At 46.9% G+C, this 25139-nt stretch overlaps 1 protein-coding gene across 2 annotated transcripts in view; it reads left to right on the top strand.

The window, feature by feature from the left end:
- Positions 1 to 5167: 5167 nt before the first annotated feature.
- Positions 5168 to 25139, top strand: part of PRTG (protogenin) — an 84174-nt gene continuing 64202 nt past the window's right edge. For both annotated transcript variants that reach the window (XM_083475609.1, XM_083475608.1), the window contains exons 1-2: positions 5168 to 5334; positions 6620 to 6922. In XM_083475609.1, coding sequence (XP_083331735.1) covers positions 5277 to 5334; positions 6620 to 6922 — 361 coding nt within the window. In that variant the 5' untranslated portion in view covers positions 5168 to 5276. The remainder of the gene's footprint in view (positions 5335 to 6619; positions 6923 to 25139) is intronic.

Genomic DNA, 25139 nt, shown 5'->3' with positions numbered 1-25139 from the left:
GATGGAAGTTCTTAACATGCAGTTCAGAGGCTGATCACAGATCAAAAACCCCAATGGGTGAGGGTGGGATCAGCCAATGTGTAAGTTATCCAAGATTGTGGAGTCTGATGCCTTTGTATTTCTTCAGTAGAAGTGAAATGTTTCTCTGCAGTGCAACTCTGCTCTGAGTGACATACATCAGTCCCTTTCCCCCTTTGATTCAGCTGCTGATCAACTATTCCAGGAGGTCTCCCTTTTTCCCCATCTAGGTTAGTGAGGTTAAAAGCACTCTTGCTATCCACAACATATCCCAAGCCATTTTTGCTAGTCTGTCTTACTGGTATAGATAGCTTCCTGTCTCTCCTCAAATATTCAGTGGCAAGGATTTTCCCTGCACCTTTGCAGGCAATGAGTTAACAGCACTAGTGATGAGGAATCTCTCTTTCTTGGGAGATTGAGGCAATTTTGATTACTCATCAAGCTCCACCAGAGGGCATAACAAGCCAGCTATCACATTACAGATGAATTTAGGGCCTGAGCAAGAATACACAAGTTTAGGACTCAAATACAGTACTCTGAAATTTGCCACCTGAGGTGCCCCAAATCACCTGGTAGGGATATTAATGGGGTCTGAAGGGAATTGGACCCAGTAACAAAAGGGTGGAGAAAAGCTTCATGAACACAAAAAATAGGATCCGACATTCATCCTGAATATGTGATTAATTCACTCAACTTGGCAACTGTTCCTACTGGAGTAAGCAGAAACCTTTTCAGTTCCACAAGGGGGAGCCACCGAATCTTATGAATACCATCTTAAATAACTCCAAAATGTGGTTCCCTCCTGAAGTGTTGGACTACAGCTTCCACCAGCTCTGAGCAGCATGATGGGAGTTGTAGTCCAAAACATCTGGAAGGTGCTAGGCTGCTGAAGGCTGCACTGGGTTTTCCTAGAAGGCAACGATGGAGGCAGCTGTGCATTTAAAAGTAGTTGGTGTTTTTTATTTTTTTTATAATATTTTATTAGGTTTTGACAATAAAAAAGTTGTTTTTTTAAAAAAAGGAAAGACAAAAAGATACAAAGTTATAAAATACAAAAATACAGACATTAAACACAAAAAAGAAAAGAAAAATATATATAAAAAAGACAGAAATTCCCTCTTTCTTAATTTCTCCTCTTTGGTTAACTTATTTTCCTGACTCCCTCACGTCTCCCATTTTTGTATCCCTTTTAAAAGTTGGTCCAGCAAATTCATGTCCTGTTAGTCTATCTATTATTAATCCAATCTTACATTTTACCTTGTTGCTAAAACCCCTGCAATTCATTTCAATGTCCTCAACATTCAAAAATTTTACAATATTTCTGCAAATACATTTTAAATTTCCTCCAATCTTCTTCCACCGACTCTTCTCCCTGGTCTCGGATTCTGCCGGTCATTTCCGCCATCTCCATATAGTCTATTAGTTGCATCTGCCACTCTTCCAAGGTGAAAAGTAGTTGGTGTTTTTAGTGAAATGTCCAAATGGTGGGGAAATGTCTCAAAAAGTGGCTATAGTGGCTCTGGGTTATACTTGGAGCAAGCACTTGTACCACTGGATTTGCTTATACCCGTTGCTGGAAACCACAGGAAGGCAGTGCGCTGCTGTGCTCAAATCCCACAAGCATCTGAGTGACCACTGGGAGAACAGGATGCTGGACGATGTGGGCCGTTGGCCTGATCCAACAAGCTCATCTTATGTTCTTCGCTTTTCCACAATCCCTCTGCTGCCTCTCCTCTCTCTGCTCAGCCACTGCCAGCTCTGACCCCATTTGATATTTTAGACTTGTGTACACTGCTATTTTTCTGCCAGTTTATCTAGCGTGGAGAGAAGTTTTTGGAGCTCCTCCTGATTCCTTTTCTTTTTTCCACTCTAAATAATTTGGTGCCATCCTCAGACTTTGTTACCTATAATTGTTTTCAACTAAGTCCTGCTTGGAATGAAAAAGCACTAATCCTGTTTCAGATCTTCAGGGTTCCCACTGATTCCACCTCTCCATAGCAAGAACTGCCTTGGTTCATCCTTGTTCTCTTTAACCAGTTTCTGATTCATAATACAGTGGTACCTTGGGTTACATACGCTTCAGGTTACAGACTCTAACCCTGAAATATTACCTCAGGTTAAGAACTTTGCTTCAGGGTGAGAACAGAAATCCTGCTCCGGCGGCGCGGCAGCAGCAGGAGGCCCCATGAGCTAAAGTGGTGCTTCAGGTTAAGAACAGTTTCAGGTTAAGCACGGACCTCTGGAACGAATTAAGTACTTAACCCGAGGTACCACTGCACAACCCACTTAAAGATTAAAGCCACTGTCCATTGTCTTCTATGCCAGCCTGCTTCTACTTGTGGAAGAAGAGTGTTGCAGATGATGCTTTGGTGCAGTACTGTTATCTCCCATGGAAGCAAGGACCATGCCACTTGACACACAACCAGCAAAAGGTGTCACTTGTACTTTTGCATTACTGGAAGTTTGCTAACGTTCCTGGAGACATGCAGAAGGAAAACAGAAGGGGCTTGTTTCTGACTCCAGTTTGGTGCCAGGCAGAAAAAATCCTACTACAAAGCCTGTTGGGTCCGGGGAAATGAATTCCTCCCTCCGCTCCCCTTGTGCATCCAATCTGAGCTAAGCAAAAATTCCAAGAGTTTCTAGCTGTAAAGAAACAGTTTTGTTAGCAAGATGAGCAAATGGACAAACTTTCGTGAACTGTTTTTTCGTTTTGCAAAAAAGCCGCTTCAGAGGAGCTTTTGTGCGTGGTTCAGGGACCTCTCTGAAATATAAGACTCCTGGTGAGGAGAAATATTGTTATGGAAGCTAGACCTGTGGTCCAGTGTGTGTGAGAGAGAGAGGCAGGGAGAGGGCTTGGGAGATGCCTTGGAGGCTTCCGATCTGTTTATCTTCACACTCCTGAGAGGTCATCGCTCTTGTGCTGTGACAGCAGCTGGTAGGTAGGAAGGGCCTTTTGGAGGAGGGGGGAGGTTAAGATAAGGGGACAGGCCTGGTGGAGCCTCCTCTGCTCAGAGTTCCTGCACGTCTGCGGGAGATAAAATGGAGCAGAGGCAGAAGGCCTCAGCTATCTATCCTTCTGATGAAATCGAAGATAAAGGGGGGGGGGATCAAAAAGCTAATTCCTAAAAATCCACGTAAGAGTAGACAAGGACATGAAACACATTTGCGTGTATCTCTGGGCCTCAGTAGGTCTCTGGTCAAGCTTTCCACCTTTCAAGTGTGAGTTTGTTAGGAAATTCAGCGATGTGGCCAAAATGCTGCAATAAAGAACAACTCTCAGGGGCAGCCTCGGGTGGCCGGTTCAGCCTATACAAAGGCCAAAAGGCAAGTGGCATTCCAGCCAGGCATCTAACAATAGCCCTGTGCATACTTCTGAACCCCAAGTTATATTTGTGGCAGGGGGCGAGGTATGCTTAATCCTCAGTCCCTGAAAACTGTCCTCTTCCCTAAGTGATTCCAGATCTGTGTGTAAGGTTGATGCCAGCTCTGGGTCCCTGCCAGAGGCAAGAGGTGGTCACTGGGAGCTTCCTTAGGACAACTGGAGAACTTATTGCAGTAATGTGGCCCTAGACTTCATCTCATGGCAGCGACATGTGGGGAGCACACAGCGGCGTAGCGTGAGTTGTCAGCACCCGGGGCAACGCAAGTAATTTGCGTCCCCTAACCCGGGGCAAGGCAAGTAATTTGCGCCCCTCCAACCCCTAACCTGCGAGTTGCCGCTGGCGCTGCCGCGCAAACAACGCTGCTTGCCCGGAGGAGGATGGAGGCAGAAGCAGCCGCTGCCTGTGGCTGGGCCGAGGGGATGGCGGCGGCGGCAGGGTGCAGAGGCTGCCCGTGCCCGGCCAGGCGTCGGTGGCGGCGTCGGCGCTGCTGCAGCGGCTGCTCCTCCTGGGAGCAGTGAGCGGAGCGCAGCCACAGCGACGGCGGGGGGCGCGCGCGCTAGGGCGCAAGGCTGGCGGTGGCGGCGGGGAGCCCGGCGGAGGAAGGAACTTGTCCCTTCCCTCTGGACTCGCGCCCCTCCAGATGTTGCGCCCGGTGCGGCCGGCACCCCTGGCACCCCCCACGCTACGCCACTGGGAACACATGCCCTGCTTTCAAGCTTATTCCCGTTGGGCTACTGTGAGAACAGGATGCAGCCCCGGGCAGGCCTTTGGTCTGATCCAGCAGCCCAGTTCTTCTTATGGAATTAAACAAGAGGAAATGAAAGAGTCGCGTATTCGCTGCGAAAGAATGCCAATGGGGGTTTTATGCTGGCCACACACAGCACTGGTGCCGAGAGATCTTTATCAGCCCTAAGTGCTGCGTGTTATACCTTGCATAGCTTCAACAAGGTCTCCAGTTATAGCAGCAATTCATCAAAATCAGAGCTAGGAGGACAGCCATAAATAGATGACTAGAAAAGAAAGCGGAGTTTGGCAGGATCTTCAAATACATATTGCCCCAAGCCATTATTTTAAATGCACAGGGACAAATAGGAAGGCAACAACGGGTTAACGGTGCTTGGAGGGGCATGTTTTGCCCTTTATCTGCTCTGGGACCCCGGCAGCCCCCACGAAGCTCCCCTTGGGGTTCCTCAGCAGCCCCCCGCTTTTGACGGTCTACTATGGGCAGGAGCAGCGCAGCGAGCGAGACGTCGGGGGGTCGCAGCCTGGGGAGAGAAGGGGGGGGGGAAATCTTGTGTCCCTATTGCACGGGCTGCGAGGCGGGAAGCCCCTCCTCCGCCCAGCTGCTCCTGGCGCTGGAGGCTCTTCTCGGCCGCCCCGTCGAGCCGGGCAGCGCGGCACAGAACCCCGGGGCGAGGAGCCCGTTCGACAGGGCGCGCATCAAGGCCCCGGGGCCGAGGCAGCGAGGGGATCCCCCGGGAGAGCCCGCCAGCAGCCTCCTCCTCCCCCGCGCCGGCTCCAGCGCCCCCTCCTCCTCCTCTCCGGCGGGCTGACCTCAGGTGCCTGCGCGGGGAGGGGCGGAGGGCCGGCTCCAGCCAAAGGCCAATGACGAGGCCCCGAAAGTAGGGCCGGGGAGCCCCCCGCGCCCCCGCCCCCTCCCTCCCGCCGGACCCTGGCCGCGGCCGCAGCCCCCTCCTCCCTTTGGTGCGTCCTTCCACGCTGTGTCCCTGCGCTGCCCCAAGCGGGGAGGGGGGAGAAGAAAGAGTCCCCCGGCGGGCGGGCGCGCTGGCCGGCCAGGCAGAGAGAAGCCATTCGGCCCTCTGGACGGACGGACGCGCTGCTGGCCGGAGGAGGGCGATGCCCCAGAGAGGCTAAATGGCGCCCCGACGGAACCCGCTCCTCGCCGCCTTCCTCGGCCTCCTCGCCCTCCCAGGTGAGCCGAAGCCCCGGCGCCGCCGCGCATCCCCCGGACGAACTGGCCGCTGGCTCGCTGGCTGGCTCGGCCGGTCCTCCTCCTGGCAGCCGGCCCAGAAGAGGCGGAGGCGGCCGCCCGCCCGCCCGCCCGGCCCCTCCTCTCCTCCGGCTCGGCGCTTCCCCTTCCCACCTCCGGAGCCGCGGCATCCTCTGCCCGGAGCCCGCCGGCTGCCCAGACTGCGCCTCTCCGTCCCTCGGAGCTCTTCCCCGGAGCGGCGCTTTCCCCTTCTTTTTTTGGGGGGGGGGTCTCGCTCGCTCGCTGGCCTCGCTGCGTCCCGGCCGCTCAGGGCTCCCCCCCCCCGCCACTCCAGCGCTGGCCGGGCTAACGAGCTCTTGTTAACAGAGCCTTTTACGAGGCGCCCCGCGCGGGATCTTTTTTTTTGACGAGCTTGTAAAATTAGCGACCGGCTTGTGGCCTGGAAGGGGCCCGGCGACGAGGCTCGAAGACCCCGCTCTCGCAGCAGCGCCTATTCCCTTGCGGGGGGGGGTGTTCCTTCATTCCCGCTTTGGGGGGAGAGGCGTCCCCACAGGGACGTCTTAGGAGCCCGGCACCCACCCCAGCTCGGAAAGGGAGGCGAGGGGCCATTTGCCCGGCCAAAGGAAGGGGAGCCGCACGGGACGCCTCCCGCCGCTCCGGGTCCTGCTCCCCAGCCAAGCCGGCCAGGCAGGGAGCTTTTCGGGGTGCTCCGCGGGCGAGGCGGTGTTGCCCCCCGACTGGTCCTCCTGGGGGCAGCATGCCCGTTTGCTCCCCTTGGCCAACCAGGCTGGGACCGTGAAGCCCCAACGGGCATCGATAGTGCTGGGGCTCTAAATTTTTCCGGGGCGGGGAGACAGAACTTTCTTCCCAAAGGACCTTTAAATAAAGTTATCCACGTGTTAGCTCCTTTCCCTCTCCTTTGATCTGGTCGCCATCTGTTCGGTTGGGCTGCAGTGTTTGTTCAATTAATCTGTTAATCAATTTGACCAAAAATAAAAACACCCCCCCCCCACTTCCAATCAACAAGGAAAAAAAGCGCTCTTTCAGCTTTTAAACAAGTACAGTTTTAAAAATGTAAACTTTAGCAACTGCACCCAGCAAACACTGTATATTGATATATAATGTTTTCATGTGTGGAGTGTTATTAAAATATTTCAGGCCTCCAGCACTTTAAACCAGTTACACAGTAGTTAGCATGTGTTTGACCCTACACAGAAAAGAAACTACTTTCTTTTTCTTTCCTTTCCCCTCTTTCTCGTTCTCTCAGGAATATGGTGCTTTAGTGAACTGTTTTTTGCGAAAGAGCCGCAGGACGTAACTGTTGCTAGGAAGGAGGCTGTGATTCTGGACTGCCAGGCACGAGGCGAAGTCCCCATCACCATCACGTGGCTCAAAAACGGGGTGAAGGTGACTGAAAATGAACGGATCTACACTTTGTCTAATGGCTCTTTGTACATCAGCGAAGTGGAGAGCAAACGTGGGGAGACGCTGGACGAAGGACACTACCAGTGCTTGGCTCTCAACAAATACGGTGCTATCCTCAGCCATAAGGCCCACCTTACGTTAGCCAGTAAGTCACCACAGTTGTTCTTCGCTGTTGATCATTTCCTTCCTTTGTAAACCTGTCCAGGAACAGAGTGACAACATTAGCCCGTGTGTGCGCGATAAAATGCATTGCTATCATTTTAAACCTTACGGGAATTTTAAATGGCTTCATGGTCCAGTTTGTAAATGCATGTGTTTGTGAAGCCTCTTTTATCCTCTGCTACATAGAGGTTGACTTTGCCTGGGCTACTCCAAATAGTACACCTGGCATCTTCCTAAAGGGAGATTTCTGAGTGAGTGAACTATTGCTGCAAACTATATTTCAAAACATTGTGAAAACATGAACTTACAACAGCCCTTCCCTAGCTTGGCACCCTCCAGCTCTTTGGGGTTGTAGCGCCCATCAGCCTCAGTCAGTGTGGTTGCATGAAATCATGGCGGTTGCTCTCCTGCTGCTGTTGGACTACAACAGGTTAAGGAAGGCTGACTCCCAGGGACCTAAATATTTGTGAGATGATTGCCTTTAAGCACATTGAAGCTCTGTTTTGTTGTTGTTAATCTGCTGGTATCAGAGTTGGGAATCCACACCTGCTGCCATCTTGCTTTGAAGGACTGAAACTCAATGGTGCAGCATCTGCCTTGCATACGGAAGGCCCCAACTTTAATCCCCAATGGCTTCTCCAGGTAGGGCTGGGAACTGTCTCCTGCCTGCAACTTGGGAGAGCCCCACTGCAAGTTAGCGTAGACCTACAGCTAGATGGCAAAGTGATCTGGCTAGCTATAGGGCAGCACTTCCTGTGAAGGAGGATCAGCTATTGGTCCTCCGTAAGTGTGCCACTGCTGTTCCTCAACTGGACAGAAGGGTACTCAGCTTTGTGTTGGTCTGCAGCAGCAAGAACAATGAATACTCTTCTAGCATGGGCTGATGCATTTTCATTCTGTACATCTAAATTTGGGGGAGTGGCTGCTGTGTTCATCTGTAGATGAGTATGTACTGCAGGTCTAGGCAAACTCAGCCCTCCAGATGCTTTGGGACTGCAACTCCCACCATCCCTAGCTAACAGGACCAGTGGTCAGGGATGATGGGAATTGTAGTCTCAAAACATCTGGAGGGCTGAGTTTGTCTATGCCTGATGTACTGTGTATAGCTGGCATCCCTCTGTCCCAAGAGACAAGGGAGGAGTGCACCTTTGGGTATGAGGTCAAGCTGTTGGAAGGTTCCAGCAACTGCTGTGGCTGTGCTCATCTGGGGATGAGTGGTGCTCAAGTTTTTCCCACTCTGGCCCATTTGAAAATTGCTGAGCATCTTTGGCCGGCCACAGGTTTTTCTGCCTGTTGTAGCAATTGTAACCCTATATAATTCAGATTGTGATAACAGTAAAAGACACTTGGGAAATAAAAGAAGCAATAAAATACAATTAAACATCATTATGAATATTTTATATGATGGATGTTCCAATTCCCACCTGAATGAAACTTGTGGGTCAATGGTAGTCCAGAGGATACAGTTTGGAATTCTTTGCTGGAGATGCAGACTCTCAAGACTCTTCATACACCTGATGAAGTAGACTCTAGTCTAGGGAAGTTTATGACACAATATATATATTTGTTAATCTTAAGGTGCTGCAAGACCTTAAAAGTGTGTTTTGTCCCACAGGAGACACTGTTGGGTCCCAATGAGAACTTAGATGTTGGTGCCTGATGCTGAGAGTTTGTTTAGAGACTAATTACTTACATAGTGTCTGGAGATCACAAAAGGCCACTCCATATGCTGCCACAGAAGTGGGGAAAGGAGGAAGGAGTGAGATATTTAACCACTTTTGTGTAAGGAATGAGCCAGCTTCTCAATGCTGCATGTGGTGGTGTGAAAGCCATTACTTTACTTGTAGTTGCTATGTTTAGATTCTGCTTTTCTCGCATCTCAGAATTTAAGGCAGCATACATGTGTGTGTCTGTGGAGGGTCCCAGGTTGTGTCTTATCTGAGCACTGACTGACCAAACCCAGAACTGCTTAATTTCAGCATAAGTTGTGCATCATGTGCCTGCAGACCACACCTAAATCTTAAATGGCTGCGCAGTGGCATCTTGTTGGCCAAATGTGATGACTGGAAAGTGACTGCCACTTACTTTGAAAAGTAAAAACTCTTCAAGGCCACATCAGGGTGTTCCTGCATGGGCTTTGCTTATCACACAAAAAGCCTCCCACCCTCAGCCAGTACAGTGGCTCTTGCAAGGAGCTCATCCACTGTCTTGACTAGCAGGGGAGGAGTTGCTGCTGGGCTGTGGCCAAAAAAACTTGCACAGCAGAAGCATAGTTAACCTTGAATATATTCCTTTTCTCCCAGCCTCACTTACTCTTATGTTCAATCTTCTGTGGGATGGAAATGGCCTCCCAGACTTTGAGTCTGGGTTTTTGTCTCAGTTTTGTTCCTTGTGAGCAAGCTTATTCAGGATCATTTTTCTTACAGGCTGACCCAAAACATGTCTAATTTTTCTTCCAAGCAAGAGTGCAACCTTAAAAGTCAAATTTATCTGTCTGTCTGTCTATTACATTTCTATACCACCTTTGACTTCCAAGGAGCTCAAGGTATTGCACCTGGTTATCCCCCTTCCCATTCCATCCTCACAACCACCCGGTGAGGTAGGTTAGGCTAAGAGATGGTCAATGGCCCATGGCCACCCAGTAGTGAGTTCCATGGCTGAGTGGGGATTCATACCCTGGTCTCCTAGGCCATAGTCCAACACTAACCATTATGCCACACATTTAAACAGTTATCTGGGTGGTGGCATAAATATGCAAGAGGGAAGCTGAGACATGGCTGCATGTGAACTTCTGGGACAGGTGAGTGAGGTATATGGTAATACTGCCAGTGTTATCCTCGCTTGCTTTTATATCCTAAGCAAAGCACTTGGTGCTCTGGCCTCCCCACCTCCCGCCCTTGTGGGAACTGTTCATCTTGTTTTGCAAGGCTTCCTCCCAGAGGGCTTTGGAGCTTCCTGGAGGCCTGTGGCTGCCTGCTGCTTCCCAGCTTTGCCCACTCAGTGGGGCAAAGAGTAACCTCCACCAGCTAATTCCTCTTTGCAACCAAGGATTTGAGGAACTTCCTGCTTGGCTTGGCTTTTGGTGCCAGAGTTGGGGAAAGCCTACCTTATAAATGAAGTATCCCGTGCCTAAGTTCTCAGGTTTCAAATAAGTGGAGAGTCAGTCACCTGCTACTTTCTGAGTTGGTGGTTCAACCTGTATATCTACAGATTCTGGAAGATGTCCCTTTTGCTCCTGGCTCATTTGTGCTTTTAATCTCCCGATGGTTGGGGATTGGAATCCATGTCTGCCGAATCTTGGCTTGGGTGGTCTTTGCCTGTGTGTGGAAGAAAGTCCTAAAGGCAAAATAATTATTGCTGTGAGATTTCTATAATCACAGTCTCCCAGCTTCCTGGGGAAGCCTCTGACGACACTGGAGGCAGGCAGGACACATTTGAAGAAATGGTGGTGTCAAACCTATGTAGAAACATGGTCCGTGTAAGTGGTGGGGGATCCCAGAGCACCTAGTTCTTGATTCTCAGAAAAGGTGGTAGATGAGCTCCTAGAGAGTTCACACCTCCAACCTTTCTGATGCATTTCATGAAGCCTAGTCTTGCCTATGAAAACATTTCCCACAATAGAAGACAGACGACTGGGCAGTCTGTGACCACCATGGCCCCAGAAGTTAGCAAGCTCCTCCCAAAGTTTTGCTGCTTTCATTTTGGATCAAGTAGGGTGACCCAACCATCTAAATTCTGATCCATGTGTTTTGATATTGAAACGTATAGCTCCATTCTCTCACAAGATGGTGTTTGGGTCACCATGAATATAATTAAAATAATTTGGACAATGGTCAGTCTGGCTAGACAATAGAGTTACAGAACAATATACATTATGGTGATACCCCCCACTTTCTTGAATCAAGTGCTTTTCCTGTGTTTATATGGAATTGTAAAGCTTAAAATATATCCAAAGTTTATGACTCCTTTACAGCATGATCCTATACCTATTTATTTGTCCTATGTAAATGTGTATAGGATTGCAGTCTAAATGTGATAAGGGGTCAAACTCTACTTTTCAAACCCCAAATGCATTAGAAATAAAGGAAGCCCCCTTTCCTGTTTCTCAGAATTTCAGAAGATGTGAATGAATTTCCAGCATTTTGTAGTCAAAGGAAATAGTTTGAGCTGGGCTCATGATGGCTTTACAGCCCTGAAGAACAAAATGACTTTCTTTGTGGCCATGGCAAAGCTGAAACTATACATACTAAGCAGGTGGAGGCTGGGCTCCCCTTTCTTCCCTTTCTTCCTTTGCAAAGGGTGAAAAGCAAAAGGCGGCTGCTCCAGACCCCCCCGCCCCCACCCCCACCCCGCAAGCAGCAGGGTGCAAGTCTGTTCTCTCCCTTTTGCTTGCTCAAATCTCTCACCACCTTGGTTTATCTTTGGTTTCAGAAGGGTATTCCTGGGTGCTGCATTTGGAAATCTGAAACTTTAATCTGCCCCAGAGTTTGAGATTTGAGCACATGGGGAGCTTGGATCTAAAGTTAGGGAGGGGAAGCTGAGGGTTGCACTCTAGGCAGCCATTCCATTATTCATGTGCAAATTAAGAATTCACAGGGTTAAAAGGTTAGAAACTGGCCAGGATGAGGTTTACCCTTGTGATAAAGAGCAGATGACCCTCATTCACTGGCCAAAGCTTTCATGTAAGCTCCTCTGCAAAGTTAGTGATTGCCATGAATTGTTCTTGAGGAATGCAGAGCTCCCAATGCGTCCTGGCCTCCCCTCTGCTGCCCCTCTGCAGCCTTATCTCAAGAGCCCATCAGAACAAGTTTGCAGGGATGGGTCAGGATCCCTTTCCAGCCCCCCCAGCACCCCCCCGCTTTTGCTTTCCTGTTGTTCTTTTGACTTGCTTCTAGTCTTTATTTTCTTTCCTTCCAGCATCCCTTTCTGCCCTTCACCATATCAGTTAGGTTTAAAAATACTGCATTTTGGGAAGGTGACTGCTGTTGCTCCTAATTCAACAGGGTAATGGGGGACGGTGGGGGGGGGAGCATGAAGGAAGATGCCTTCCTCCTTCACAGTTTCTTTGTGAGGCACCATGTGGGGGTAAAATGCTAATATCTGAAGATTAAACAGCTTATTGGAAGTTCAGGCTAGCAGCGCCTCTTTGACTAACAGGATTCAAAGTTGCTAGAGTATTTGAGCATTGAGGTCTTTTCAACAAGGATGGGGGGGGGTGGCAGTGTTGGGGCATTGGAACCTAATGCTTAAGCCCTGTACAGTTAAAACTGGAACAAAAGCTTGATAGGGTTGGTTGGATGGGTCCTCCTGAAATTATTTACTTTTAAAATACAATTAGCCTTTGGATAACAGAAAGAGATGCACTGGAAGATACTAAAGTAAAGCACTTTAGCGCAGATTGGAAACCCTTTGACTGACTGAAGGAGATGGATGTTAAGGGTGGATGGATGGAAGTGTGGTGTGTTGTTTTTTTAAGAGAGAGAGAGCTTCTTATCTTCTTTTTTAAGATCAAAGGAGACAGTGACATAGCTGGCATATTATTGATTTCTGCACTGCAGGGCATAGATGGGTATCAGAGGATACTGACTTAAAATCACTCCAGATCTTCTAATTGATTGTGTCAGCACAAAAGCAGTTTGCAGGGTTTGTTTGTTTATGTTTTGCTTTTCTGTAGAAGATTCCTTTGAACAAAGGTGGGTGGCTGCCAGTTGAGTGGAAGGGAAGTTAGAGCCTCGCTGATTGTCTGCTGCTTCAGACAATGAGGTGATGGACTTTTGCTTCTTTCACATCTGCTTTCTTGCCTCTCCAGGGGCTTAAGGTAGCGCCCCTCCCTCCCTAGGAATACAAACGTTTGCTTCCTGTTTATAGTTAAAAGCCTACCTAGTATATTGATGGGCCTGCAGTCACTGGAAGCATTCCCTCTTTTTTCAAATCAAGTAGGGTTTTGGGGGGTGATATTTAGCTTTTGTGTGTGAGAGAGGCGTGTCAAAAATTTTAATTTTAATTTTATTAAAAAGCAAAAGTTGGTCCGTAATGCGGGAAATTTAAAATCCACTGCTGAAAACCTTCATGGGGACCAACCAAAACATCACAGAGTACAGTACTACATCCAGCCTATTTTTTTGGTACTTTTCTGTCCCCCCTTGCCTCTGCTTTCATTGCCTCACTTTGTGTTAACATGTTGCCTGATGAAGAGTTCTGGAGAGCTTGAAAAGCCAAGCTTTTCTGATGCTTTGGTTGGTACTAAAAGGGCATTTCCTAACCCTGCATTTTGGAGTTTTCGTTTTCTAGTGCAAACTATAAAACCCATTTTCAGGATGTAAAGCTGCAAATAGCAGCATGAGACATGTTAAGGAGGTCATACCAAATGATGCAAAGCTGAGCAAGTGGGGGCAGCAGAAACCTTTTTTGGATTGGGGTGGGCTGAGAACTAAGAGAGTTCCCCAGCAGCAGAACACATGGGTAATGAAGAGCCACATGCAGTGGCCGCAAGGGAAAGAGAAATCTGCTTTTCCAATTATAAAAGTTTTCATTTCTGGTTGCCTGCAGACAGTTTGACTGGATGAGTATCTATACCCAAGCCCACTTAAGAAAAATTCCACAGTCCCTGTTAAGGCAATACCTTTACTAGGCCAACGAAAATGTCACAAAATAGGGTGCCAGTTCTTCAGAATGCTTCATCAGGCTAGATTTGGGGTCCCCAGCTTTTTGAGCCTGGGGGGCACATTTAGAAATCTTAGAAACTGTGGCAGGCACCACAGGAATTACCTCTGATGCTAAGGCCCTGCTCCCTAAAAGAGGCAGAACACCCACAATCAGAACAAATAAAGCATAGACAAAAAAGCAATGCCTCCAAAAAAGTCAGGTGACAGTCCCTCAAGAAACCTTAACCCCCCCCCCACAACCCATCACAATTTAAAAAGCAACAATTGCTCAAGGGGCCTTGGCTGGCGCTGAGAGGTGTCCCTATTGGAAACTCCTGGACTAGATAGTAAACACTGATGTAAGCTGCAGTTAGCATGAAGGGGTTTGGAGCTGCTGTAGCTTCTCTTTTAAAACCAACCCCTTGTTAGTTTCACCTTGGCTAATATTAGTGCTGCTGCTGTAGTGCTTAAGTGCACTTGAGGTGTTGGTGGGTGTCCCATCTCATGGCCCCTTCTTGCTCTCTTAACCCTGGTTAAGGAAGCGCCACGGTTTCTGTGGCAGTCCCCGGATGGGATATATCGTCATCTGATTAAGGCTGCAGTCCTATGAGCATCTATGGCTGAATCCCAATGAGTTCAGTGGGACTTACCTCTGAGTAGACATGTATAGGGTTGCACTCTTAAGAGACCAATGGAATTGTGTATATTTTGTAAGGCAGGTTGTTCGATGACTAACATGGAGCCTAATTCTAACCAGGCTCACTTGCAATGAGCTTGATGATTTCGGTGGGGCTTGCTTACGTATACGTGTGCTCTGCATCACAGTGCTAATCTTTTCTTTGAAATAAAAAAAGGTATTTGTGAAGCTTTTGCAATTTCAAGACAGCAGCAACAATATAACAAGGGCTACAAAAAAATTAAATCAAAGTACGTTTTAGCAATGGCGCACAGGAGAGGTTGTTCAGACTACAACTTTAATTGGTGGGGACTGATATTACAGTATTCTGAAAAACTTGGGGGTGCTTCCTGCTTCTGTCCATCTTCTTTCTGGGTCACCTCTGTATGTAGGGGCTCCCCCGTGTGCTGAGGGAGCTGAGTTGCAAGACTTATATTTTAATAGCCGAGCCGGTGCTGTGCTCTGCTGTGGCCACTTTTGTTCTCTCACAGCAGTTGTCCAAAGGGCCTTCAGCACAGACCCCTTTTGTCATGGGCCCTTTGGCTGGGTACAGAACATATGATAAAGGAATGATACGGGGGCATCTCCAAAGGCAGAATTTCGTATAAGAAGCACAACCATTTCTGAAGTGTGTGTGGAGGTGTGTGTGTGGGGGAGAGAATCCTGTCCCAAATGCTGCTGCCGAACCTTTTGGAAGAGCTTGGGTGTATCTCTCAGTTTGGCCTTGTTTTCTTTTTGCCCCCTCCCTCGGTAGGCCCAGCTGTTAAACTGGGATTGATTACCTCCCGTCTTTATAACAGGCAATCACCACCTAAGTGAAAACTAGTCAACACAGCTCCACCATTGTTGACTGCTCAACTGAAGTTGCTGCCCTGCTTAAAGTTTAAGCAGATGCTGAATAAGGCAGGGGGTGGATGTTCTGGGAAGAAACGAAAGTTTACTATATGCTGAGCACACCATCATGTACCTGGAGTTTTTAACAGGCTAGATAAACCCCAAGCTTCTTTTTCTTGCTCCTTGTTCCTAGATTTTCTGAAAGCCTAATTGAAGGAAGGAAATAAGCAGAACTGATAGAGGACAGAGGCTGGGCTGACACTGAAACAGCTGGGAATACAAAAGACTAGTATTTGGTTAAACGATTAGAGAGCTTTGGGGAAAAGAAGGCTGTCTTCTACCCTCCAATCTAATTAGGTGATTTGGTGTCCTCCCTTGTGTGTGTGTGTGTGTTTAAAAAATAGCAAGCAATTCTTGTGAAGTTTGGTCTTTTACCATGATAAATTGCTCCTGCGTTTGCATCCTGGCTTTTGAAGAGCAAATGGCACCGAAGGCCTTTTTTAAAGGGCCAAATTCCTACATTGTATTTTGTGAGAATGAAAAAAATAACTAAGTAAGGATTGCTTTTGTTTTATTCGTGGATGGTTTTCCTATTGCCCACTATTTGCGTGTGTGTGTTTATGGCATAAACAATGGCCCAGGCAAGATGAATGAAGTGACATCTGGATGATGCTGCTGTTGCTGCTGCTGCAGTGGCCATTGTGGCAGCCCTCCCTGACCTGAATTGGGGCCTGCGCAAGGAGGATGTGGAGACTGGGATCCAGCCATTGTTTTGATTTGGCATCTAAAGCCTTCCTTCTACACAGGCTGGCTCTGGAGGGCAGGCAAGGGCGGCCTCCAATCTCCAAGGTCCGTGTGGCCCCAAGGCACATTTTGCAGCCCGTGTGCTTTTTCTTGTTTAGAAGCCAGAGAACGCTGGGCCTCACTGAAAGAAAAAACGTGTTTTCTCTAGTCAGCAGCTTTTGAAAAAGTGGTGGCGAAAATTATTAACGGATCAGAAGCCAATTGAGGCAGACCAAATGGATGAAGCAGAAAAGGCTCCCAGAGAGGCTTTCCAAAGTCAGTCGTTATGACTGTGCCTGCTGACATTCTAAAAGATTCCACACACAAGGAAAAAGGGGTGGGAAGGGAGGAGGAACAATGCAAGCTCAGTGACTAGTCCATAAAATTATAGCTCTTCTAATGATCAAGGCAGCCTGATGGAATGGCTGTTGCTGAGTCACTTATGGGTCTGTTTCATAACAAATGAACAACTTCGCAATTTCACAGCAAGAGAAGGAAAAGGATGGGAGTCTTGTACATAGCAATTCCCCTGATCCGGATGTTCTGGAGAAATAGAGCAAAGTGTAATCAGCATACGGATGGAACATTCTCCCAAACGCCTAATGACCATTTCCAGTGGCGTCATAAAGATATTAAATCATATTGGATATAAGATCGTGCCCTGCGGCACACTGTAAAGTAACTGCCAGGGGGCCAAAAAGCAGTCGTCGTCCCCCCCGGGCTACTCTCAATAACTTGTGTCAACCATGGATCTCAATACTCTGTGAAATACCCTCTGCTAGATTTAATAAGCCAGGAGTGGCAGGGGTCAAGGGAGCACATGGCGGAGTGTCTCCTCACCAGCACTGTCTCCATGTTTGCTGACTGAGTAAGTTCAGGCTCCTTTCATTAACCACATAGGCATCCCTGTATACATTCTAGCTCAGCTTCTTGTACTGTGGCTTTAAACAACTCCCAAGCATTTTGGAGAGACCTGAGCCTCTTGGCTTTTCCTCTTATTTATTTGTTGCAATTACAGTGGTACCTTGGGTTACATATGCTTCAGGTTACAGACTCTGCTAACCCAGAAATATTACCTCGGGTTAAGAACTTTGCTTCAGGATGAGAACAGAAATCGGGCTCCGGTGGTGCGGCGGCAGCAGGAGGCCCCATTAGCGAAAGTGGTGCTTCAGGTTAAGAACAGTTTCAGGTTAAGAACGGACCTCTGGAACGAATTAAGTGCGTAACCAGAGGTACCACTGTATTTCCCACATTTTTCTCCAAGGAGGTCAAGGTGGCGTAGATGGTTCTCCCTCTCCTCATTTAATCTCCACGACTCTGTGAGATGGGTTGAGCTGAGAGGCAGTGACTGTCCCAAGAGTCACCTAGTGAGCTTCATGGCTGAGTGGAGATTTGAACCCGGGTCTCCCAGGTCCTAGTCCAACATTCTAATTGTTCCATCACTGGCTCTCCAACTTCCTTTTCACCATTCCCCTCATTTGGGGGGAAGTTTCCTTTTCTCCCCTGAAGTCAGTCTATGAAGTTGCCTCTGCCACCTACAGCCTGAGGTAGCACCATCGAGTTAACTTCCCCAAGATTTGACTGTCTTGCTTCCCTCTTGGTCTGGTGCATGTGTAGACTGAGGCTGCTAATTATGGCTCTAGGCCCTGTTAGAGGGCTCAGAAGTTCCTTAATAACTGTAATGTGTGCCTCAGGCTACGTTGTGCGTTACGCATGCTCTTTGTAAATAGAATGCATTGAGCTGCCGTTGGCCCTGCCAGATATCCATCACTTATGATTAAACTTGTCTTTGACATCCAGTAAATTGATGGGAACTGGAAATTTTTGTTGGGAGATGTGGTAGGGCTTGGTCATTTTGCCTGAGGAGGAGACAAAACTTTGTACAATGTATGTCCCAAATTACAGGGGTGTCATCTGTCTGTCTTTTAAATAAATGAGTACACCAGCAGCCTTGGGAACCTTCATTTCCGTTAAACAGCCTAACAGCCAACAGAGGTAGGCAAATTTAACTGTTATTAGCCTCATTATATAGCTTGGAACTTGTGAAGTGCTCGTATTTAGATGGTCCAGGCCAAGAGAAAATACAAAGTTTAGTTTCACTGCATTGCTGGAAAAACTACTTCCACATGCGAGAAGCAGTGATATTGCAGTTCAGTCAACTGGTTCATATTGTTCTTTCCTTTATATTTTAACAAGCTCTTCAGGGCAGCCTTGAGCAGAGAAGGGCCTTTGGCCATCACCAGCTGTGCTACCTGAGAGCCTTTTAACTGGGCTCTTCTGCATGCAAAAGGAGAAATTGCCTTTTCAGCAACGACCGCACTTCCCCAGTAATGTTGTCCCCAGGGAGACTCACCTGGCACCAACTTTGATGTGAGCATGGTGCCAGACAGAAAGAAATTGCAGCAGGTTGGCTACAACATTGGCTGGAGTGTTTGGAATTACCTTGTGCCTGATCCTCTGAGATGTTCTTCTGCAGAACCCCATGGAAAGTCCCAGAGGATTGTCCTCTGTATGTGCAGGACTGTAGACTGTGGGCTGGGGGAAAGAAATGGCCCCATCCTGCCTTCTTGGTTTTGATTCTTGCGGATGTGTAAACCTTACACTCACTAAGATCCATTTCACTGGAGCTTGCTTGGTTACACAGCTGGGTGGCAGGGTCCCCATGGTACTAGCTGGATTAGCTTCATAGACGAACCTCTTCTCAGGTCACAGCAGAAATTGTTAAAACATAAACAGGCAGCTGTGTAAAATAAGCAGAGCCAAGGCAACCGCCCCGGAGTAAAAAGACAGGGGAAGAAGGCAGCTGAATAACCAAGAAAATCCATAGACGCGATATGCAGTCTGTTGAAACAATGGTAGCACATCGGGCCCCTTATAATATATTGTGTGCCCCTGCATAATAGTTCACTGGATTAAATGAATTTATTGATTTCTGCTTCTTCCCTTACACGTATCTGCAGGCAGCTTCTCCAGCACTGCAGACACATGTCAAAGGTCATAACTTTCTTTCACTGTGGAAAAACACATATGCACAGGCTTTTAGATAGTAAATCACTGGCTTTTACATCAGTGGCCTGTACCTTAAAACAAACATTCTCTTCTATAAAATTCCCAAACTCTTGATTGTTAAAGCCATAGTTTTCTAATATCATTGTCAGCATGAATGTTCAGAAAACTTGGACACAGCTTAATAGTTGCACCTCAAATAGGGTAACATATTAAACTGCAATATTTATTTATTTGGCAAAAGTTAGCCTGTAGACGTAGCACTGTCAAAAATACTGGAGTCAAATATGTGGTGATTATTACATCCATTCCATTAGAGAAATCATGCAGGATAAGACACACAGACCCTCTGCAAGACCCTCCTTAACCCATCTCTCTCTTAATTTAAAATAGATAATGGCTTGTAGCATGTGTTTTAAGAGTCATATTGTGATTCAGACAAATTATTCCACTCGTCAAAGAAGTGGCTTTCCTTTTCAGTCTTGTATTTCAAATGCAAATTGGAAAATATTTTATAATCATTGTTTCTTGCGGTTATCTGTTTTTAGTGTGTAATTGGAAAGTGAACTTTGAAAAATGAAAGGGAATTAAAAATCAACTGCTGTTCTGCAAGCTATTTTGGTTTTGCAGCATTTACTGCAAAGAGCAGTCTGGGCTGAACTGGTTTCACAACATGGTTGAGGCCATCAGAGATTTTAGGAAAGGAAAGTAAGGATTGTGATTGTGGTTCACAATGTCATTTAAGAAAAAAAATTCCAGGTTTTTCCTGGGTCTGTATTGTTTTGTTGCATCCAAAACAGCAGTCAGAGATGGACCAGTGCTGAACTAGATGGAGCAATAGCCTTGCAGATTCCTGTGTTCAAAAACAGCAGTACAGAAGGAACACATAAAATTGCATTTATGTATTGGGTAAAGCAGCAGGAAACTGAAGGTGTCAACATCCTGAAGCCAAGCACTAGCAGGGATGCACTGCCTGCAAGAGAAGTCCTGGTGTTGCATTTAGCTAAACATTAGCAGGAAAAGAATCCAAACATTTCTGGTTGCACCAGGAATGGAGTCTGGTTTGTGGGAATGGGCTGCATGGACTTTTACGTCAATGTAGTACTTTTATGTGGACTTTTGTGGGCTTAGCAAGGTGATCCATATTTTGAAACATTTAAAGTTAAGAGAGATTTTTTTTTGCTTTGCCCTAGTGGCACCAAACAACCCTACACCCAGGAAGCTTTTTCTCTCAATGTCTCTGTTGTTCCTGCTGAGCAGGAGAGAGATGTTAAAGGCAGCCCCAAAGCATGCTGTATCCACCCCATTTACTAATCCCAAGGACTTGCATCCAGCTACTTGGAAGAATCATAGAATGGTAGAATTGGAAGGGATCACGAGGGTCATCCAGTCCAGCCCCCTGCAATGCTGGAATCTTTTGCCCCACATGGGGCTCAAACCCACAACAGTGAAATTAAGAGTATCATGTTCTGCCAACTGATCTATCACAGGAAGAGCTCGTTACATTACCTGCTGAAGACCAAATATTGTCATTGTTGATACTGTAATTAAAGATCTCTCCTTCCCAGGACGACAGCCCACCTTGCTTTAAGTGTGCAGAAAAATGACTTAAGCTACCATTGTTTAGTCCAATCTGACCAGTGGCAAGAGCTGTGTGGGAAGCTCAGGCCAGCAGAGCTTCTTGAGCTGGAAGCAAAACTCAGACAGTGGTCAAATGCAGTGATTAAGAACCAAAGGAAAGAAGATGTCATGGCTTAGCTAAGGTTTGGGCCTTGCCAGAGTATGACACAGCCACACAGCTTGCTGGTATGTCCACAGTCCTTATGTGTACAGCAGACCTTCCTGCTTCTCTGTTCTGAACATAGCCTTAGTTTTGGATGATGATGATCTGCAAGATTTATTTGTATGCCTTAGCAATATTGGCTTTCCAGATCTGCAGACTATCTCCAGACTTGGGGGGGGGACCCCAAGGTTCACTGAAGTTTAAAAAGGCTTAGAAATTCTAAGACTGGAGGACACTCAAGCATCCCAAGAAAGTTGGAGAGCATCAAATGAAAAAGGGCAAGGACACCTTGAACAGAAGCACTCCACACCAAAACTTAGGTGCATGTGCAACTTTTAATATGAATTTAACTCTTAAGTGTGTCAATAATGGCATGTGACTGCATTTGTATTTTTATTAAGGCAGTCTGTTAGTTATTTGTTCTTTCTATGTATTAAGTCTCCTTAGGCCAAATCCTAAATGGTGACATAAAATTTAAAAAGTCACGGAACAACCATTTCACTATAAATAGCAATCAGAACACACATCACCGTAGCACAGTGAACCAGCCTCCAGTACAAACAATTTAATGAAGTCAACCTATTGAATATTTTGCTAGTGGATTACAGTGAACGCTCGGGTTGCGAACGTGATCCGTGCAGGAGGCACGTTCACAACCCCGCAGCGTTCGCAACCCGCAGTGCCGCGTCTGCGCGGGTCACGATTCAGTGCTTCTGCGCATGTGCAAAGTGCAATTTAGCATTTCTGCACATGCACGAGCCCCGAAACCCGGAAGTAACCCGTTCCGGTACTTCTGGGTTTGGCGTGGTGTGAAGCCTGAAACGCACAACCTGAAGCATCTGTAACCCGAGGTATGACTGTACTCACCTGGCTTTTAAACAATTATTTTAAAAATGCAAATACATTTGCATGCTATCAAGACCTCAGAGCTACTATCTTAGATCAATTAAAAAGCTCCTACCCCTTGCTAGACAGAGTGCCAAAATCCCACCATTGAAAAGTGATCTGGTAAAATGTGACCTTGTGGGTAAAACTTAATAACTGAGTCCTTAGTGGGCTGATCTATCAGCATAAAGCTTGCGGCCCAGTCAAGAAGCTGCTTTCTTGCTGCTGCTTAGCTTATGGGGCTCCTCTTCACCCAATGAACGCAGCCTGGCTTCGCAGGGTGAGTCTTGTGGCCACCCCTATCCCAAGGCTGCCTCCCCAGAATAGCAGAAGACGTCCCTGTTGGCAGGGGAGAGCTATTGACAGAATTTTTGGCTGACCTCTTGGACCCTGAAGCCAGATCTTTGGAGGGGCCAGGCAGGCCTTTGTCCTGCCCTGGCCAGTGGTCAGTGAACTCCACTGAGGCTTTTCAGTGCCTCTTCTCCTCCATAGAGGAGCAGCTGGCCATTGATTCTCTCCCGTGTCCAGATTCACATTCTTCTGCCGAGGGCTTGTCAGGGGAGAAAGGGACGTGGAGGAGGGGGCTATTCATTCTTCTTAAATGGGAGGGGGACAGAGGCATTATTTGACTGAGTGGATTGCTTTTGGGTCATAAGAGCCCCTGCATGGCTCTGCCTTAATATGACCCTCTATCAAAGGAAGATTTAGGGCTGTTTCTTCTTCTTTTTCTGCTGCGCTCTCTCTCTCTCTCTCTGCTAGCACTCTGTGCTGCTCACAAAGAGGCCAGAGAGAGCTCCCATTTCAGCAGGACAATAAGTCCTGTCCTGCATTCCACCAGCTGGACTCCACATCCATGCCAGAGATTATTCTACTTTGGGGGTGAGCTTGCTTAGACAAAGACAATGTCTGCCACGCTAGGTAGGAAGAGAAGTAAATTTGGTTTTTTCATCACACATCTAGGGCCCTTCTGATTCCACAGTAGCCAATGCTGGCTTTTCAAACAATTTGGAAATAGTTCATTTTAGTTATTTCAGACATTATGGTATGAAACTAGCACCAAAGGTGGTAGTTTTATATCATGCAAACATTTCTGGAAATCAAAGCCTCTTTGGAACATTGGAAGCTACCTTATACAGTGGTACCTCAGGTTACATATGCTTCAGGTTACACACTCCGCTAACCCAGAAATAGTGCTTCAGGTTAAGAACTTTGCTTCAGGATAAGAACAGAAATCGGGCTCCAGCGGCACGGCAGCAGCAGGAGGCCCCATTAGCTAAAGTGGTGCTTCAGGTTAAGAACAGTTTCAGGTTAAGAACGGACCTCCGGAACGAATTAAGTACATAACCCGAGGTACCACTGGATTGGCAAGGTTCACACATCAAGCTAAGTCAGAGATCCTGGCTCAATAAGCCAGTATGTGGTATGGGCAGCCCCTTTGGTATTCTTTTATTACCCATGATTGTGCAAACAGCAAAATAAGCCAGGGTTCAGCGCTTCCTGTTATGTGCAAACCTGGAAACCATTGTTAATGGTTTCCGAGCAAACCAGGGTTGGGAAGCCAAGCTTTAACCATGGCGTCATATCATGCCTTGATTCTAAGCCATTAGTTATCATTTCCAGGTTCTCATGCAATGGGAAACTTGGTTAGTGCTTAATCCTGGCTTGTGTTGCTGCTTGCACGAGGGGATAAGCAAAGGGCCCCTTCCTGCAGACACACATGGTTTTTTGTTTCAGATTCAATCTTTATTGGTTTATAAATGACACACACACACACACACACACACACACACACACACACACACAACCATAACACATAACTCACAAATAAAAAGAAAAGAAAATGATACAATGTGAAAATACAAAAATATTTCAGCCATCAACTTCCGCCCTTCTTGGTGTGGGTTCTTTGTTTCCTTATTGCTTGCCTCTGTTTTCAATAAACTTAGCCTGTATTAAATATTATTTGTGTTCTTTATACCTTATACAATTCCGATAGTTATTCAAAGCATTCTAAAGTTTTAATGTGGGGACAATGTTCTTTTTAAATATTGCCTATAAATCTCCCATCCTTTTAAAACTTTTGGGTCGATTGATCCCTGATCTTTTCCATCATATTCGCTGGTTCCATATATTCCAGCAGTTTAACTTGCCACTCCTCTTTTGATGGGATTTTATCTCCTTTCCATCCCTTGGCAATCAGCACCCTCGCTGCTGCTGTTGTTGCATACAAAAGAACCCTCCTTTTCTCTCTTGGGATGTCTGATGCCACAATGCCTAAGAGGAAGGCTTCAGGTTTTTTGATAAACGTTATTTTGAACAGTTTTTTAAATTCATTGTATATAAGTTCCCAAAAGCTCTTTTTTTTTTTACAACCCCACCACATGTGGTACATTGTTCCCTCTAGTTCTCTACACCTCCAGCATAAATTTGAGTTGGTTTTGTACATTTTAGCCAATTTGCTGGGGGTGATGTACCATCTGTATAGCATCTTCATAAAGTTTTCTTTTTATAGTAAAGCAAGCCGTAAATTGCAGTTCATTTCTCCATAAGTTTTCCCATTCCGCCATCTGTATATTACCGTACTTTTCCGTGTATAACACGCCCCCTATTTTGGGGGACTCAAAATTAAGAAAATGGGGGGGGGAGACTCCTTAGGTTGTGGAGCTTTTTTGGGGAGCATTGCTGCTTGCGTACCTCAACAAGGCAACCTATCCTCTGTCCTATTGCCGAAAAAATGAGCAAGTTGCCACCCAATTGCCGCAGCGACAGCCAATTGACAACAGTCCTTGCAGCAGCCACCAATAACAACCTCCAACTCGCGGCAGCAACCAATCCCACGGCCCCACAATGCACTACCCATGTATAAGATGACCCCTGATTTTGAACATGATTTTTGAATAAAAAAACATAGTCTTATACACGAAAAAGTACAGTATATCCGAAGTCCTTTGCCCCCTGAACCATAGCCGCTATTTTACCTCCTCTTCTTTTACTTCCCAATCTAGCAATAGACTGTACATTTTGGAAAGTCACTTGTCTTTATTTTTCAATAGACCTTTCTCAAATTCCAATGTTTCTGTCGCAAAGCCAATTTTTTTGTCTACCTTAAAGGTGTCGTCCAGTTGGTGATAGTGTAATCAGTCTGTTACAGCACAGTGGTATCTTGGGTTACATTACCTTCAGGTAACGTAATTTTGGGTTGCAAATGCAGCTCTGCGCGCTTCGCGGATGCGTAGAAACGCTCTATCGCACCATGCGCATGCGCAGAAGTGGTGCCTCTGGATACGGATTTTTTTGGGTAAGTACAGACCACCGCGACGAATTAAGTTCGTATCTGGAGGGTCCATTGTACATGTTATTTGTGCATGACCTGGCTTAATGTTGCTCCTGAAGGAGGAGGTCACTGAGCCCAGCTAACACAAAACTGCCGGTTCTTGAGTGGCAGGAGCTCTCCAAGGATTCGGGAAAAGAGATGTCTTTCCCATCACCTGCTAGTATTTGATCCTTTTAATTAGAGAGGCTGCCAGGAATTGAACCTGGAAGAAACTTCTGCATGCAATGCATGCGCACTGCCACTGAGCTGCAGCCC

The sequence above is a fragment of the Podarcis liolepis genome (assembly GCF_965112155.1).
Source record: "Podarcis liolepis genome assembly, chromosome: 14".
Lineage (NCBI taxonomy): Eukaryota > Metazoa > Chordata > Lepidosauria > Squamata > Lacertidae > Podarcis > Podarcis liolepis.
Note: the sequence above shows the minus strand (reverse complement) of the source record. Positions and strands in the feature narration are given on the sequence as shown.